At 50.3% G+C, this 16,408-nt stretch overlaps 1 protein-coding gene across 2 annotated transcripts in view; it reads left to right on the top strand.

Moving 5' to 3' along the window:
- The window catches only part of snx15 (sorting nexin 15), a 37,111-nt gene continuing 20,703 nt past the window's right edge, over positions 1-16,408 (top strand). For both annotated transcript variants that reach the window (XM_063036564.1, XM_063036566.1), the window contains exons 1-5: positions 1-143; positions 6,149-6,181; positions 7,997-8,117; positions 12,279-12,394; positions 15,412-15,580. In XM_063036564.1, the coding sequence (XP_062892634.1) occupies positions 45-143; positions 6,149-6,181; positions 7,997-8,117; positions 12,279-12,394; positions 15,412-15,580 (538 nt within the window). In that variant the 5' untranslated portion in view covers positions 1-44. The remainder of the gene's footprint in view (positions 144-6,148; positions 6,182-7,996; positions 8,118-12,278; positions 12,395-15,411; positions 15,581-16,408) is intronic.

The following is a 16,408-nucleotide window of genomic DNA, read 5'->3' as shown; positions in this document are numbered from 1 at the left end:
GGGGCCGGGGAGAGGGTCCGCGCTTGCGTGCTGAGCAGTGAGCCATGGCCTGGCACCGGGGCCGGGGGGAGCGCTGCGAATACCGGGTGTCGGAGCCGCGGCAGCACCCGCAGGGCTTCACCGAGTACCGGGTGACGGCGCGGGTAAGCGTGGCCCCCGATCCTCCTCTCCTCTCCTGTCCTCCTCTTATCTACCCCCTACGTACCCCACCTTTACCTTTGCCTTCGTCCCTGACCCTCCATCCTCATCCTTCCACTCTCACCCTTGACCTTTCACCCACTCCCAACCTTAACCCTCCATCCTCACCTCGACTCTGACCCTGGTCCCGCCACCCTCACCCGTGACCTTTCATCCAAACCTCCATTCCCACCCTGAACCCTCACTCCCAGCCTGGACTCTCCATTCCCACCCTGAACCCTCACTCCCAGCCTGGACTCTCCATTCCCACCCTGAACCCAATCTACACTGTAGTCAACATGAATTCTGCAGATGCTGGAAATTCCAGCAACACACATCAAAGTTGCTGGTGAACGCAGCAGGCCAGGCAGCATCTCTAGGAAGAGGTGCAGTCAACGTTTCAGGCCGAGACCCTTCGTCAGGACTTCACCGTAGTCCCTTGCTGACCATTTTAGTTGTGAGGGGAGAGGGTCTGCCTTGTTTTCTCTGGAGTCAGACAGGCTGGTGGGTAACCTGACAGTGCCATGGGGGGGGGGTATCTACAACAAGAGGGCATGTGTACAAGGTGCGTGGTTTAGCGGGGGGTGGGGAGTTTTCACCGGGGTGGGGTGGCTGGAGTCTGGAGCGCTCTGCCTGAGACGGGAAGTCAGGAAGACTCTGGTTGAAGATTCGAGTGACCGAGGCTGGGCAGGCCACGCCACAGACCTTGCAGGTAGATGGGATTAGCATCGACTGGCTCGAGTGGCATGGGCCTGTTTCTGCACTGTATGGCAAACGGGGGCATTGCCTCCCTCCCTGCCCCTTTACCCCGGTGGCTATCTGTGGGAGATTGCCTCCCTCTCTTGTCCGCTGTCCCTCCCTGCCCCCTTCACCCCGGCTCCTAGCCCCTTTCACCCCCTGCCCTTCCTTCTTCAAAGTTGAATGTAAATTTGTTATCAAAGTACTTGTATGTCACCATATACCTGAGATTCATTTTCTTGCAGGCATACTCTGTAAACCTATTATAGATGGATAGATTGTGGGATAACTTCACTTGTCCCATTGTTGAACTGTTCCCACAACTATGGACTCACTTTCAAAGACTCTTCATCTCACGTTCTTAATGTTCAGTTTATTTATTATTATCATTGGTTTTCTTTCTTTTTCTGTTTGCACGGTTTGTTGTCACTGGTTGAACGCCCAAGTTGGTGCAGTCTTTCATTCCCAGAATCATTATCGTGATACTCCTCTGGGCCCCCTCCAAGCTGCCGAGAACTTCTCTGATTTGCAATTCCTAGTGTCTCGGTTTTGAACCTTGCCAGATGGTCGGGTTGGTTTACCGAACCCATCAGCTGTTCTGTTCAGAGGACTGGGTCTCGTGGTCCAGGGCCCCAGGCTTCTGGATCAAGCAAGGAGCAGGATCTCTTCAAAAGGAGCCCGTTTTTTAGGAAGTGAACGGTGTAGTGTTAGATTCCTGAGGGCGTTAAGGATCGTCAGTGTGGCATGGGACTGGAATGAGGTCGCTGCACGTATTTGGTGTGAGCGGTCACCAGTTCTCTTGGCTCAGTTCAGTGCAGGAACAGGCCCTTTGGCCCACAAGGTCTGTGCTGACCCTCTGGGCGAGCGTGGTCTGTGTCTCTGCATTCTCTGCCTGTTTACATCCTAACCAGATGTTTCTTAACCATTGCCATCACCGAGCACAGAATCAGTCCATGAAGTCCACGCTGACCCTATCATGCCTCGTCCCATCTACTTGCACCCAGACTGTTTCCCCTGCAATGTACTTATTCGAAATCTCTTGTTCTAGTCTCACCCAGCCTGAGGGGGGAATGGGGCATCACCCTATTTATACAGTCCTGTGCAAAAGTCTCAGGCAGATATATATAGCTAGGGTGCCTAAGACTTTTGCACAGTACGGTAGTAATTTTATGTTTTGCACTGTACTGCTGTCACAAAAAAAAAATTCCTGACATATGTGAGTGATGATAGACCTGATTCTGATCTGGGTTTCTATTGTGGACTGAGAGTGGGAAGGGGGCAGGGAGAGGGGAATCATGGTTGGGAAAAGGGGAAGGGAGAGGGGAGGGAGCGGGAAGCACCAGAGAGACATTCTGTAATGATCAATAAACCAATTGTTTGGAATCAAATGACCTTGTCTGGTGACTCAGGGCTGGGTGTGTCTGTACCTGCACCACCCTCTCTCCCCACCCCATCACTCCTCTGCCACTCTGTGGTCATAATTTTATAAACCTCTACCCTCCAGTGAATGGTAGGCACTGAGGAGTGCGGTTGAAGAAAAGTTTCTGGGAATACAGGGCCATAATTCATTGAAAGTGGTGTCACAGGTAGATAGGGTTATAAAGAAAGCTTGAAGCGCGTTGGCCTTCATAAATCAAAGTACTGAGTACAGGCTGTTGAAGTTGTGTAAGACATTGGTGAGGACTAATTTGGAATATTATGTGCAGTTTTGCTCACCTACCTACAGGAAAGATGTAAACAAGGTTGAAAGAGTACAGAGGAAATTTACAAGGGTGTTGTTGGGTCTGGAGGATCTGAGTTATAAGAAAAGATTAAATAGGTTAGGACTGTATTTTTTAGAATGTAGAAGATAGAGAGGAGATTTGATAGAGGTGTACAAAGTTGTGAGGCGTATAGAGAGGGTGAAGTTGCTGGCCGGTGGTGTAGAATGTAGAAGATAGAGAGGAGATTTGATAACAGTGTACAAAGTTATGAGGCGTATAGAGGGGGTAAAGTTGCCGGCCGGTGGTGTAGAATGTAGAAGATAGGAGATTTGATAGCGGTGTACAAAGTTGTGAGGCGTATAGAGAGGGTAAAGTTGCTGGCCGGTGGTGTAGAATGTAGAAGATAGAGAGGAGATTTGATAACAGTGTACAAAGTTGCGAGGCGTATAGAGAGGGTAAAGTTGCCGGCCGGTGGTGTAGAATGTAGAAGATAGAGAGGAGATTTGATAGAGGTGTACAAAGTTATGAGGCATATAGAGAGGGTAAAGTTGCTGGCCGGTGGTGTAGTGACATCAGCACTGGACTGCACAGCGAGTGGTCCTGGGATCAGACCTAGCCGGGTCCCTGCACGCTTTCCATGCGTCATGGGTTGAACGCTGAGCTAGCAACTCGGCCTCGTAGAAATGCAAATGGTGAAGAAATGCCCAAGGCACAGAAAGGAGCTGCAAACGACCCGGTAAATGCAGACAGGCTTTTTCCACTGCAGCTGGGTGTCTCTACAACCAGAGGTCATGGGTTAAGGGTGAAAGGTGAAATGTTGAAGGGGAACATGAGGGGGAACTTCTTCACTCTGAGGGTGGTGAGAGTGTGGAATGAGCTGCCAGCGCAAGTGGTGTACGCGAGCTCGATTTCTCTGTTTTAAGAGAGGATAGGATAGGTACACGGATGGCAAATGTGATGGGACTAGGCCGAATTTGGCACAGAGTAGATGGGCCGAAGGGCAGGACTAGGCAGTTTTGGCACGGAATAGATGGGCGGAAGGGCGGGACTAGGCAGTTTTGGCACGGAATAGATGGGCTGAAGGGCAGGACTAGGCAGTTTCTGTGCAGAGTAGGTGGGCCGAAGGGTGGGAGTAGGCAGTTTTGGCACGGAATAGATGGGCTGAAGGGCAGGACTAGGCAGATTCTGTGCAGAGTAGTTGGGCTGTGCTTCTGCCAGGTATCCCCTCGGCCTCCATTGCTCCAGAGAAAACAGTTCTGGTTTGTCTGACTGCTCCCTGTGGATCGCGCTCTCTGACCCAGGCAGAATGCTGGTGAACCTCATCATAGCCTCTACACCTGTCTGGTAATGAGGCCACCAGAACTGCAAGCAATACTCCAAGCCTGGCCAAAGCAAAGCCCTGAAAATGCAGCTGTTACATTCTTCAGACCTGGCTACATTTCACAGTGATTATCATTGCCACTTCCCGAGTCGCCAAAGTGGGATTTGAACTGAGTTTGCAATCTCATCCCAGGGTGTGGGAGATGCTGGTAGCAGCCATGGGGAAGGTGCCACAGTGTTTCCTATGTCCATTGTACTCCAGCAAGTATCGAATGCTGAGCCTGTGGAGATGCTGGGACGTGTGATGTCCAGTTTCAGCTGGGGCCTGGGGGGAGGGTGGGGCATAAATATTTAACAAGAATTATAAAAGGAGAGGAAAGTTCTGGACCTCTGTTTAATTTCAGATCCTTAATCTTCTTCCACGAGTCAAGAATGACGAACATAGAATAGTACAGCACAGTACAGGCCCTTCGGCCCACAATGTTGTGCTGACCCTCAAACCGTGCCTCCCATATAAGCCCCCACCTTAAATTCCTCTGTATACCTGTCCAGTAGTCTCTTAAACTTCACTAGTGTATCTGCCTCCATCACTGACTCAGGCAGTCCATTCCACGCACCAACCACTCTCTGAGTAAAAAACCTTTCTCTAATATCCCCCTTGAACTTCCCACCCCTTACCTTAAAGCCATGTCCTCTTGTATTGAGCAGTGGTGCCCTGGGGAAGAGGCGCTGGCTATCCACTCTATCTATTCCTCTTATTATCTTGTACACCTCTATCATGTCTCCTCTCATCCTCCTTCTCTCCAAAGAGTAAAACCCTAGCTCCCTTAATCTCTGATCATAATGCATATTTTCTAAACCAGGCAGCATCCTGGTAAATCTCCTCTGTACCCTTTCCAATGCTTCCACGTCCTTCCTATAGTGAGGTGACCAGAACTGGACACAGTACTCCAAGTGTGGCCTAACCAGAGTTTTATAGAGCTGCATTATTACATCGCGACTCTTAAACTCTACCCCTCGACTTATGAAAGCTAACACCCCATAAGCTGTCTTAACTACCCTATCTACCTGTGAGGCAACTTTCAGGGATCTGTGGACATGTACCCCGAGATCTCTCTGCTCCTCCACACTACCAAGTATCCTGCCATTTACTTTGTACTCTGCCTTGGAGTTTGTCCTTCCAAAGTGTACCACCTCACACTTCTCTGGGTTGAACTCCATCTGCCACTTCTCAGCTCACTTCTGCATCCTGTCAATGTCTCTCTGCAATCTTTGACAATCCTCTACACTATCTACAACACCACCAACCTTTGTGTCATCTGCAAACTTGCCAACCCACCCTTCTACCCCCACATCCAGGTCGTTAATAATCTGAATGTACTCCCTCCACCACCACCCTCTGCCTTCTGCAGGTAAGCCAATTCTGAATCCACCTGGCCAAACTTCCCTGGATCCCATGCTGAGCAGTCTTAAATCTAAGATTTCAGTTCATTTTAGAGTACAAATACTAAGCAAAGAGATGAGAAAGAATACCAAGAGCAGAATTAACGCCAAGACGAAAGAATAAAGATAACACTTCTGAAAAAACTATCACTCTTATGGATGAGATGAGAAAAATTCCTTAGGTGGAAATCAACTAGTCAATAGGCTAAATAATTAAAACAATGACATCACGCGGGTCATGTGCTAATGCTTAGCCAATGGAAAATGAGAAAGGTGATAAACTTAGTTTATTGATTCTGTTATGGTTCTTGGATTCACCGTGAATGTTCACAAGAAAATGAACCTCAGGGTTGTAGATTGGGACATGTATGTTCTCTGGAAGTAAATTAACTTTGAACTTTTTGAGGTGAGGGCATGCCCGGGGTGATGATGGATTCTGCCCCTTGATGCCCGCGATGGTGGGGAGGGTGGCACCTTTGATGGAGCTGGCTGTCGATGAGCCTCTGCGGCCTCTTTTGCTCCTTGGAGCACTGGAGCTTCTGTCCCAGGCTGCGATGCTCTGCATGGTATGCCTGTAGAAATTCGCCGGAGTCTAGAACTGTCAATGATGTCTCTCAGCACTTTTAGGTAAGATGCAGCAACTAGGTCCTGATGGTTGGCAGCCAGAAATAGGAATGAACTTCACACCCGCACCAGGGTTACAGAGCTTGGGGCTGGTACATCCTCCAGTACACACCAGTGACATCCTCTTTCTTTATCAATCCTAGATCATTTCAAAGAAGACAGCAGAAGTCAAAGAGGTAAGAACGACTGTGAAGCTTATACCACTCTGACAAAGGACCTTCGACCCGACATGCTGACTCAGCCCCTCTCCCCACGTCCACTCCCTTTCCTGTATTCTCTGGTTTTGTGTCACGTTTCTGGCATCTGCACGATTTGGCATCGTTGAAGGTGGAGGTGCGAGCCTTTGGCCTTCTGGACCCCTTCGTTCGATCGTGACCCTGCCATAGCCCCATGTCCTTTGGTTCAATTCGCAATGCTGTCTGTAAGGAGTTTGTACGTTCTGCCCGTGACCGTGTGGGTTTTCTCCTGGTGCTCCGGTTTCCTCCCAAAGTCCAAAGACCTACCGGTTGGTAGGTTAATTGTTCATTGTAAAGTGTCGCATGGTTAGGCCAGAATTAAATAGGTGTGTTGCTGGCCAGCACGGCTCGAGAGGCCCAAAGGACCTATTCCCTGCTGTGTCTCAAGTAAATAACTTCCTACCGTTACCCATACGGAGTTTGTATTTGCTCTGCGTGCTGGGGTATTACTCGGATTACAGTGTTGAGTCTTCAAACAATGCGTCGCCGATGGCTAAGTTGTAAGGGGTTGCCTCATGGGGACAGAACAGATTCTGCAGATGTTCGAATCTGGAGCCACATACGAGCTGCTGGAGGAAATCCAGGTCGGGCAGCATCTGTGGAGGCAAATGGACCCTTCACCTGGACAGATCGGCAGAATAGGCTACAAACCAGCTATTTCCCTTCTTTCAGTCCTGTTGAAGTGTCCTGGCAGGAAATGTCACTGTCCATTTCCCCTCCATAGATGCTGCCTGACCTGCCTCCAGTGTTCCGGGGTTATCACAGAAAGTGGCCACTCAGCCCATCAAGTCCGTGCCAACCATCTATTTACATTTATCATCATCATTATGTGCCATGTCGTATGACATCATCATTATGTGCCATGTCATATGACGTGGGTGATCACGATCTTTCCACGACCCCGATTGTTCTTGGTGAATCTTTCTACAGAAGTGGTTTGCCATTGCCTTCTTCTGGGCAGTGTCTTTACAAGACGAGTGATCCTAGCCGTTATCTATACCCTCCAGAGATTGTCTGCCTGGCGTCAGTGGTCAGATAACCAGGACTTGTGATCTGCACCGACTGCTCGTATGACCATCCACCACCTGCTCCCACGGCTTCACGTCACCCTGACCAGGGGCTAAGCCGGTGATACACCTTGCCCAAGGGTGACCTGCAGGCTAGCGGAGGGAAGGAGCACCTCACACCTCCTTTGGTAGAGATGTGTCTACCCCACAGCCCATTCAATGTACATGTGAAAAATAAAGCTTGCTGCACTGGGAGGGTGTGTGGATTTAACCCTGCTCCCTGTGTTGCCGTTACTTTAGAACAAACGGAATCCGTTCAGAGACTCGGCTTGGGGTGGGGGGGGGCTGGTATGTGGGGCTTTTGACACTGTGTGGTGCTCTCTCCACCAATAACAAAGTGCAAAAGACAAGGAAAGTGCATTCGGCCCTGCGTTGAGGAACCAGCAGCGACGAGCAATCCTGTAATGATTAAACTAAGACTAGAAATACAACAATAGGCAGTTGAACCATATTCAAACGCCAAGCGTTCTTAAACGAGAAGAGGAAATAGTATCATTCCAGCTGCGTCTGGTTCTAACCTAGATGAGAAAACGGAACTAAAGACAGTCTAAATACGTAACTGTACTCTTCGCTTCTACCACGTGACAGATTTCCCATAAACCATCATAAGTGCACAATACAAACGACAGTACAGACAGACATGCTCCTACACCCTGTAAAATTCAGCTGTGTTTTGCCCACCCCATAGGTGACAGTGTTCAAACGCTACAGTGACTTCAAAAAGCTGCACGGTGAGCTGTCCTACATCCACAGGAACCTGTTCCGGAAACTGGAGGAGTTTCCTCCCTTCCCGAAGGCCCAGGTGTTCGGTAAGACCCAGTGTCCCTCAAATTTCACCTCGACAGCATTCCGTACCGGTCACCTTATGAGAGCAGATACGCGGAATCTTTAGCGAGGGGGAGAGGAAATTTACCAGGAGACTGCACCCTCTCTAATCCAGGCAGAGGAGATTTACCAGGATGCTGCCTGGATTAGAGAGGGTGCAGAGGAGATTTACCAGGATGCTGTCTGGATTAGAGAGGGTACAGAGGAGATTTACCAGGATGCTGCCTAGATTAGAGAGGGTGCAGAGGAGATTTACCAGGATGCTGTCTGGATTAGAGAGGGTGCAGAGGAGATTTACCAGGATGCTGTCTGGATTAGAGATGGTGCAGAGGAGATTTACCAGGATGCTGCCTGGATTAGAGAGGGTGCAGAGGAGATTTACCAGGATGCTGCCTGGATTAGAGTGGGTGCAGAGGAAATTTACCAGGATGCTGCCTGGATCAGAGCGGGTGCAGAGGAAATTTACCAGGATGCTGCCTGGATTAGAGCGGGTGCAGAGCAAATTTACCAGGATGCTGCCTGGATTAGAGCGGGTGCAGAGGAAATTTACCAGGAGACTGCCTGGATTAGAGCAGGTGCAGAGGAAATTTACCAGGAGACTGCCTGGGTTAGAGAGGGTGCAGAGGAAATTAACCAGGATGCTGCCTGGATTAGAGAGGGTGCAGAGGAGATTTACCAGGATGCTGTCTGGATTAGTGAGGGTGCAGAGGAGATTTACCAGGATGCTGCCTGGATTAGAGAGGGTGCAGAGGAGATTTACCAGGATGCTGCCCGGATTAGAGAGGGTGTAGAAGAGATTTACCAGGATGCTGCCTGGATTAGAGAGGGTGCAGAGGAGATTTACCAGGATGCTGCCTGGATTAGAGAGGGTGCAGAGGAGATTCACCAGGATGCTGTCTGGATTAGAGAGGGTGCAGAGGAGATTGACCAGGGTGCTGCCTGGGTTAGAGAGGGTGCAGAGGAAATTAACCAGGATGCTGCCTGGATTAGAGAGGGTGCAGAGGAGATTTACCAGGATGCTGTCTGGATTAGTGAGGGTGCAGAGGAGATTTACCAGGATGCTGCCTGGATTAGAGAGGGTGCAGAGGAGATTTACCAGGATGCTGCCCGGATTAGAGAGGGTGTAGAAGAGATTTACCAGGATGCTGCCTGGATTAGAGAGGGTGCAGAGGAGACTTACTAGGATGCTGTCTGGATTAGAGAGGGTGCAGAGGAGATTTACCAGGATGCTGCCTGGATTAGAGAGGGTGCAGAGGAGATTCACCAGGATGCTGTCTGGATTAGAGAGGGTGCAGAGGAGATTTACCAGGATGCTGTCTGGATTAGAGAGGGTGCAGAGGAGATTTACCAGGATGCTGCCTGGATTAGAGAGGGTGCAGAGGAGATTTAGCAGGACGCTGCCTGGATTAGAGAGGGTGCAGAGGAGATTCACCAGGATGCTGCCTGGATTAGAGAGGGTGCAGAGGAGATTTACCAGGATGCTGCCTGGATTAGAGAGGGTGCAGAGGAGATTTACCAGGACGCTGGAGAGGGTGTTAAGGCACTGCAGTAATGTTGTGATTACTGTAATGCTATTACTGTTAACTTCAAAATATTAAACTTATTGAAAGGGGTCCCGGGAGGCTGGTCTAACTGTGTGTTTTCTTTCATCACATATTGTGTGGTAGGGTGTCGCCATTTGCAACTCGCGCATCTATACATACAACCCAGAATGAATTATTTAAGCGAATGCTTGCTTGAACAATATATACACAAGGTAACTCAAGTATTACTGAAAAACCCGCCAGTTACAACTCAGGGCATCAGAAGGAGGAGTTCAGTTCTGGTACCCTCTTTCAGGTGGTTTGCATGTTCTTCCCATGTGTGCATGCGTTTCCTCTGGGTGCTCTGGTTTCCTCCCACGTTGACTGGTCACTGTAAATTGTCCTGTGACTCGGCGAGGTCAGTGTGGCTTGGTGGGCTTGAAGAGCCTTTTCTGCTCTTTATCTCAAAATGAAGGTAAGCAAAATTACTAGCGTAGTCTGAGCTTTTCTCTTTGGAGCGAGGGAGGATGAGAGGTGTACGAGACGATAAGAGACATCGACAGAACCTGTGTCCCAGGGCAGTGAAAGGCACAGTGCTCTCATGTCCTCCCGGTGCTGCTCACTGACTGCGGTGCCTCTGACTCAGATTGCGATAGGTAAGGCGTAGGTCAAAAATGAAAGCCTCAGTCGAACTTATTGTCAGATGCACAGGTGAATTCTAAAGCTGACTTGCAAAAACGTCACAGGCACTGAGCAGCTGATATAAGCTGTGTTCACCAGAAATACATAAATTGTACAAGAGAGACCTCCGAGAGGACCACAACCTTGTCGTCGGGTTTGGAGGTTTGCGAGCCTCAATGACCCGGAGAGCTGTGTTAGCTGGAGTCAGGCCTTTAGGCTTTGGCTCTTGGTAGGGTCACCCACGCCAAACAGGTCAAAGGGAAGAGGTCAGACCAAGAGTGGTTAACCAGTCCTCCTGGTTCGGGAGTTCAGCTCAGAGCCAACGACCCTGACTGGTCAAGCAAAACCGTGAGGGAAACAGCGATGAAGAATTGTCCTTCGGACAGCCAGAGATGGAGGGCCTGCATTGCTGCCCTAGACGCTGGTCATGAGTACAGAGGAGAGGGAACATGACTGGAGTAAAGGCAAGGCCATTGTTATCCAATGTAGTCACAGTGTTGTTATACTAAGGAAGTGATCAAGAACCAAATGGTTGAAGACCTGGTTTATTATTGACAAACAGTTCAAAATTTTATTTTAATTTCACTTACAGCATGGAGGTGCCCACCAAAATTTCCTACTCAGAGCAATGGTTCACCTGTGTAGCTGAAAAAAAAAGAAAATGTTGCTTTTAGACCTCCTGCTGAACACCTCTCGGGCAGATGAAAGCAAGAAGTTGAGGGCAGATAGAATTCAGATTTCCTGGTTCTAGCCTCCATTTCCTATAGTGGGGGAGTCTAGGACCAGAGGACACAGATAAAGTGGATGTGGAGAGGATGTTTCCTGTAGTGGGGGAGTCAAGGACCAGAGGACACAGAGTGGATGTGGGGAGGATATTTCCTATAGTGGGGGAGTCTAGGACCAGAGGACACAGATAGAGTGGATGTGGAGAGGATGTTTCTTATAGTGGGGGAGTCTAGGACCAGAGGACACAGGGAGAGTGGATGTGGAGAGGATGTTTCCTATAGTGGGGAAGTCTAGGACCAGAGAGCACAGATAGAGTGGATGTGGAGAGGATGTTTCCTATAGTGGGGAGTCTAGGACCAGAGGACACAGATAGAGTGGATGTGGAGAGGATGTTTCTTATAGTGGGGGAGTCTAGGACCAGAGGACACAGGGAGAGTGGATGTGGAGAGGATGTTTCCTATAGTGGGGAAGTCTAGGACCAGAGGACACAGATAGAGTGGATGTGGAGAGGATGGTTCCCATAGTGGGGGAGTCTAGGACCACAGAACACAGATAGAATGGATGTGGAGAGGATGTTTCCTGTAGTGGGGGAGTCTAGGACCAGAGGACACAGATAGAGTGGATGTGGAGAGGATGTTTCCTATAGTGGGGGAGTCTAGGACCAGAGGGCACAGATAGAGTGGATGTGGAGAGGATGTTTCCTATAGTGGGGGAGTCTAGGACCAGAGGGCACAGATAGAGTGGATGTGGAGAGGATGTTTCCTATAGTGGGGGAGTCTAGGACCAGAGGGCACAGATAGAGTGGATGTGGAGAGGATGTTTCCTATAGTGGGGAAGTCTAGGACCAGAGAGCACAGCCTCAATACAAGAACATCCCTTTAGATGAGGTGGAATTTCTTTAGCCAGAGGGTGGTGAATCTGCAGAATTCTTTGCCACAGATGACTGGGTAGGCCAAGTGATTGGGTGTATTTAAAGCAGAGGTTGATAGGTTTTTGATTATTCAGGCAGGGTGTCATAGGTTAATGGGAGAAAGCAGGAGAATGGGGTCGAGAGCGATAATGAATCAGTCTTGAGAGAATGGCACAGCAGACTTGATGGGCTGAATGGCCTAATCTCCTGTGTGTTATGGGTGTAGGGCTGGCTGACTGTGGGAGGGACTGATCTCTTGACACTGTGCCTGGCTGAACGTGAAGTATGTCTGTGTTCTGTCACAGGGCGCTTTGACGCGGCGGTCATCGAAGAACGGCGCCAGTGCGCCGAGGAGCTGCTGCAGTTCACGGTTGACATCCCAGCGCTCTCCAATAGCCCGCAGCTGAGGGACTTCTTCAAGGTGCCCGACTGCAGTGTCGTCGTGTGTGCGTGTGTGTGTCTGTCTGGGGGGGTGCGTGCGTCTCGCTGTTTGAAGGTGACCTGAGGTTTGGCCACAGGCAGCTTCTCTCCCTCCACAAGTGTCAAAGAACCCACAGCCCCCTAACGTGCCATTCTGCCCTATACCCTGTTCTCTGTCTTTGAAGAGCAGATTTTGTACAAAACCTTGAGTGTTCTCCTCAAATCTGAAAATTGCTGATGCCTGTGTCATGGATTCCGGTTAACATTGCCCCATTTAGGTAAAGTTTCATGGGAGTATAAAAAAAGACAAACCACTGTTGAACTGAGTAACTAATTATGTATTTAAATAAAATACAGGACAAATTAAAACACTAGCAGTAGACTACAGTGCTGTAAAACTGTCCTAGTTCCTAATAGTTATATACTGAGGAATTCCCCAGTCTACACTGCTGTGTTCTTTTGATTGGCTGTAAATTAACGTAATCAGTGCAGACACCTCGTGCAGAGAATGGACTGCCTTCATACAATGCTTTTGATGATTGTATCCTCCAAATCTTCATTTTCATTGTAATATTCAAGATGATTGTCGATACCTTCAAATTTTTTGTAGGTCCTACCTTGCTGAAGTAGTGAAATCGTTTCATTTTCACTCCCGGTGCTGTTTCTGGCTTCTCCCAGCCTGAATGCTTGAAACCACAGTCGGCAAAACGGTTCTGACTTGTCTTGCTGCTTTTTCCCACACACTAACTGTGACGAAAGTCAGTGTTTTATCAGCAGAAGCGCTCACAAGTGATGCTAATTAAAAACTGTTTGTTGTCGGCATAGTGTAGCATCTAATGGCCACACAAGTGCACGCAACTGACGCCAGTTAGAAACTGTTCGGCAACAGTCTCCTGTTCCAGTGAAGTGCCCCAAGTAAACGAAGGCAACCCCGGCTAGTTTCTTGATTAGTTTCTGTTCTTCACAAGTTCTCCCAAATAAGCGGCTCCCCTGATTATCCGTAATCCACTGTGTGTCTTCTCCCCCTTGTCAGGGACAGCGGTCCAGATTCTCCTGGTTGTGCAGTGACCGAGCTGCAGGTCGACAGAACCAGGAGGATTACTAGCTTGAGACAGACGAGATGGGCTGTGTTTTGCGACTGATAGAACTGTGGAGTTGTACAGTGCAGATTCACCATATCGGCGTTGACGATCAAGCACCCAGCTATGCTAATCCCTTTTACTGCTACCTGATCTGTAGCTTTCTGTGCCCTGGCAGTTCAAGTGCTGGTCTGGAAATGTTTTCAGGGTCTGTGTACCCTCTGCCCTCTCTGGGAGTTCTTTCCAACACGCCCCATACTCAGGGAGAAGTGTTACCCTCCAATCCCCTTTAACCTTGATGTCTGTGCTGTGGCAAATCATTTCTCACAGTCCATCCGGTCCATGCCTGTCATGGATGTCGTACCCCCTCATCCTCCTCCAAGGTCCCAACCTCTCTGTCCTCATAGCTCACCCACTCCCTCCCCCCCCCATGAGAAACCAGCATCTTTGGGATGTGGGAGGGAACGGCAGCACTTGGCGGGAAACCCACGCGGTCAGAGGGAGAACGTGCAAACTCGATAGACGCATGTGCACTGTCACACAGGAGTACACTCACGCACACACACACGTACACGCGCACACACACACACATACACTCGCACACACACGTACATACACTCGCACACACACGTACACTCTCGCACACACACACGTACACTCGCGCACACACACGTACACTCACGCACACACACGTACACTCTCGCACACACACGTACACTTTCGCACGCACACACGTACACTCGCACACACACGTACACTCTCGCACACACACACGTACACTCGCGCACACACGTACACTCACGCACACACACGTACACTCACGCACACACACGTACACTTTCGCACACACACGTACACTCGCACACACACGTACACTCTCGCACACACACACGTACACTCGCGCACACACACGTACACTCACGCACACACACGTACACTCTCGCACACATGTACACTTTCGCACACACACACGTACACTCACACACACGCGTACATACACTCGCACACACACGTACACTCTCGCACACACACACGTACACTCGCGCACACACACGTACACTCACGCACACACACGTACACTCACGCACACACACACGTACACTCGCACACACACGTACACTTTCGCACACACACACGTACACTCACTCGCACACACACGTACACTCGCGCGCACACACGTACACTCGCGCACACGCACGTACACTCGCACACACACACGTACACTCGCACACACACACACGTACACTCACGCGCACACGCACGTACACTCGCGCGCACACACGTACACTCGCGCGCACACACACGTACACTCGCGCACACACACGTACACTCGCGCACACGCACGTACACTCGCACACACACGTACACTCTCGCACACACACACGTACACTCGCGCACACACGTACACTCACGCACACACACGTACACTTTCGCACACACACACGTACACTCGCACACACACGTACACTCTCGCGCACACACACGTACACTCGCGCACACGCACGTACACTCGCACACACACACGTACACTCGCACACACACACACGTACACTCACGCGCACACGCACGTACACTCGCACACACACGTACACTCGCGCGCACACACACGTACACTCACGCGCACACACATGTACACTCGCGCACACGCACGTACACTCGCACACACACACGTACACTCACGCACACAGACGTGCACTCATACACACTGACACACACTCACTCACATGTACACTCGTGCACACAGACGTGCACTTACACACACTGACACACACAGATGTGCATTCACTCACTGACACAGACGTGCACACACACAAATATACACTCCCTCACTCACAGACGTACGCTCACTCACTCATGCACAGACGTGTGCTCACTCACACACAGACTTACGCTCTCACACACAAGACATATGCTCACTCACTGCTGTTGTGTTCCACAGGGCGGGGAGGCCTGCTGGCCGCTGGAACTCTCCACTCTGAAGGATGCCCCAGCCCTGCCAGAGCCACTCATCCCCCTGCCGACCGGACTTGGCAGAACGCCGGAACCTTGTCTCCAGCCAGAATCCGGGACGGGAACCGAAGCCCTGACGAAGCTGGAGGTGGATGGAGGTGAGATTCCGGCAACATTGCTGTGGTTTCTGGCCTGCCAGGGTAAGGCACAGGATGGGACTGGGGCTGGCACTGGATGAGTTGGGGCACAGAAGGCTGGGCTATGACGTGACCTTGGCACTGGAACGGGCTGCAGGGGCAGGTTGGTGTGTGACTGGACGATGTCGGCGTTGGTCTGGCAGAGGGGTGAGTTACAGCCATATCTGTCAGTATGTCTCGGCCTGAAACGTCGACTGCACCTCTTCCTACAGATGCTGCCTGGCCTGCTGCGTTCACCAGCAACTTTGATGTGTATTATCTGTCAGTATATAGCTTAGTATGGAATGCCAGAATGAGTCCTGGTGAAAGGTCTTGGCACAAAATGAGGGCTTTATTTATTTTTTTAAACAATGGGAGATACAGCACGGTAACGAGCCTGGGCCACCCGATTATACCAAGTGACTGGTTAACCTACCAATTAGTGTGGGAGGAAACCAGAGCACTCGGAGGAAACCCATACAGTCACGAGGAGGTCATACAAACTCCTACAGACAGTGGCGGGATTGAATCTGGGTCGCTGACGCTGTACAACGATAGGCTAACCACTGTGCTAGCCTGCCACCCTGTACTCCTCTCCATAGATGCTGCCTGACCTGCCGAGTTCCTCCAGCGCGGTGCGTGTGTTGTCTGAAAGTGGCACTGCAGTGGTGTAGCGATTTGCGAGACGCCATTACAGCTTGGGGCGTTGGAGTTCGGGGTTCAGTTCCGCGTCCTCTATAAGAAAGTTCGTTTGTACGTTCTTCCCGTGTGTGCGTGGGTTTTCTCCGCGGGCTCCAGGTTCCTCCCAAA

Source organism: Mobula hypostoma, chromosome 30 (assembly GCF_963921235.1).
Source record: "Mobula hypostoma chromosome 30, sMobHyp1.1, whole genome shotgun sequence".
Classification (NCBI taxonomy): Eukaryota; Metazoa; Chordata; class Chondrichthyes; order Myliobatiformes; family Myliobatidae; genus Mobula; species Mobula hypostoma.
Note: the sequence above shows the minus strand (reverse complement) of the source record. Positions and strands in the feature narration are given on the sequence as shown.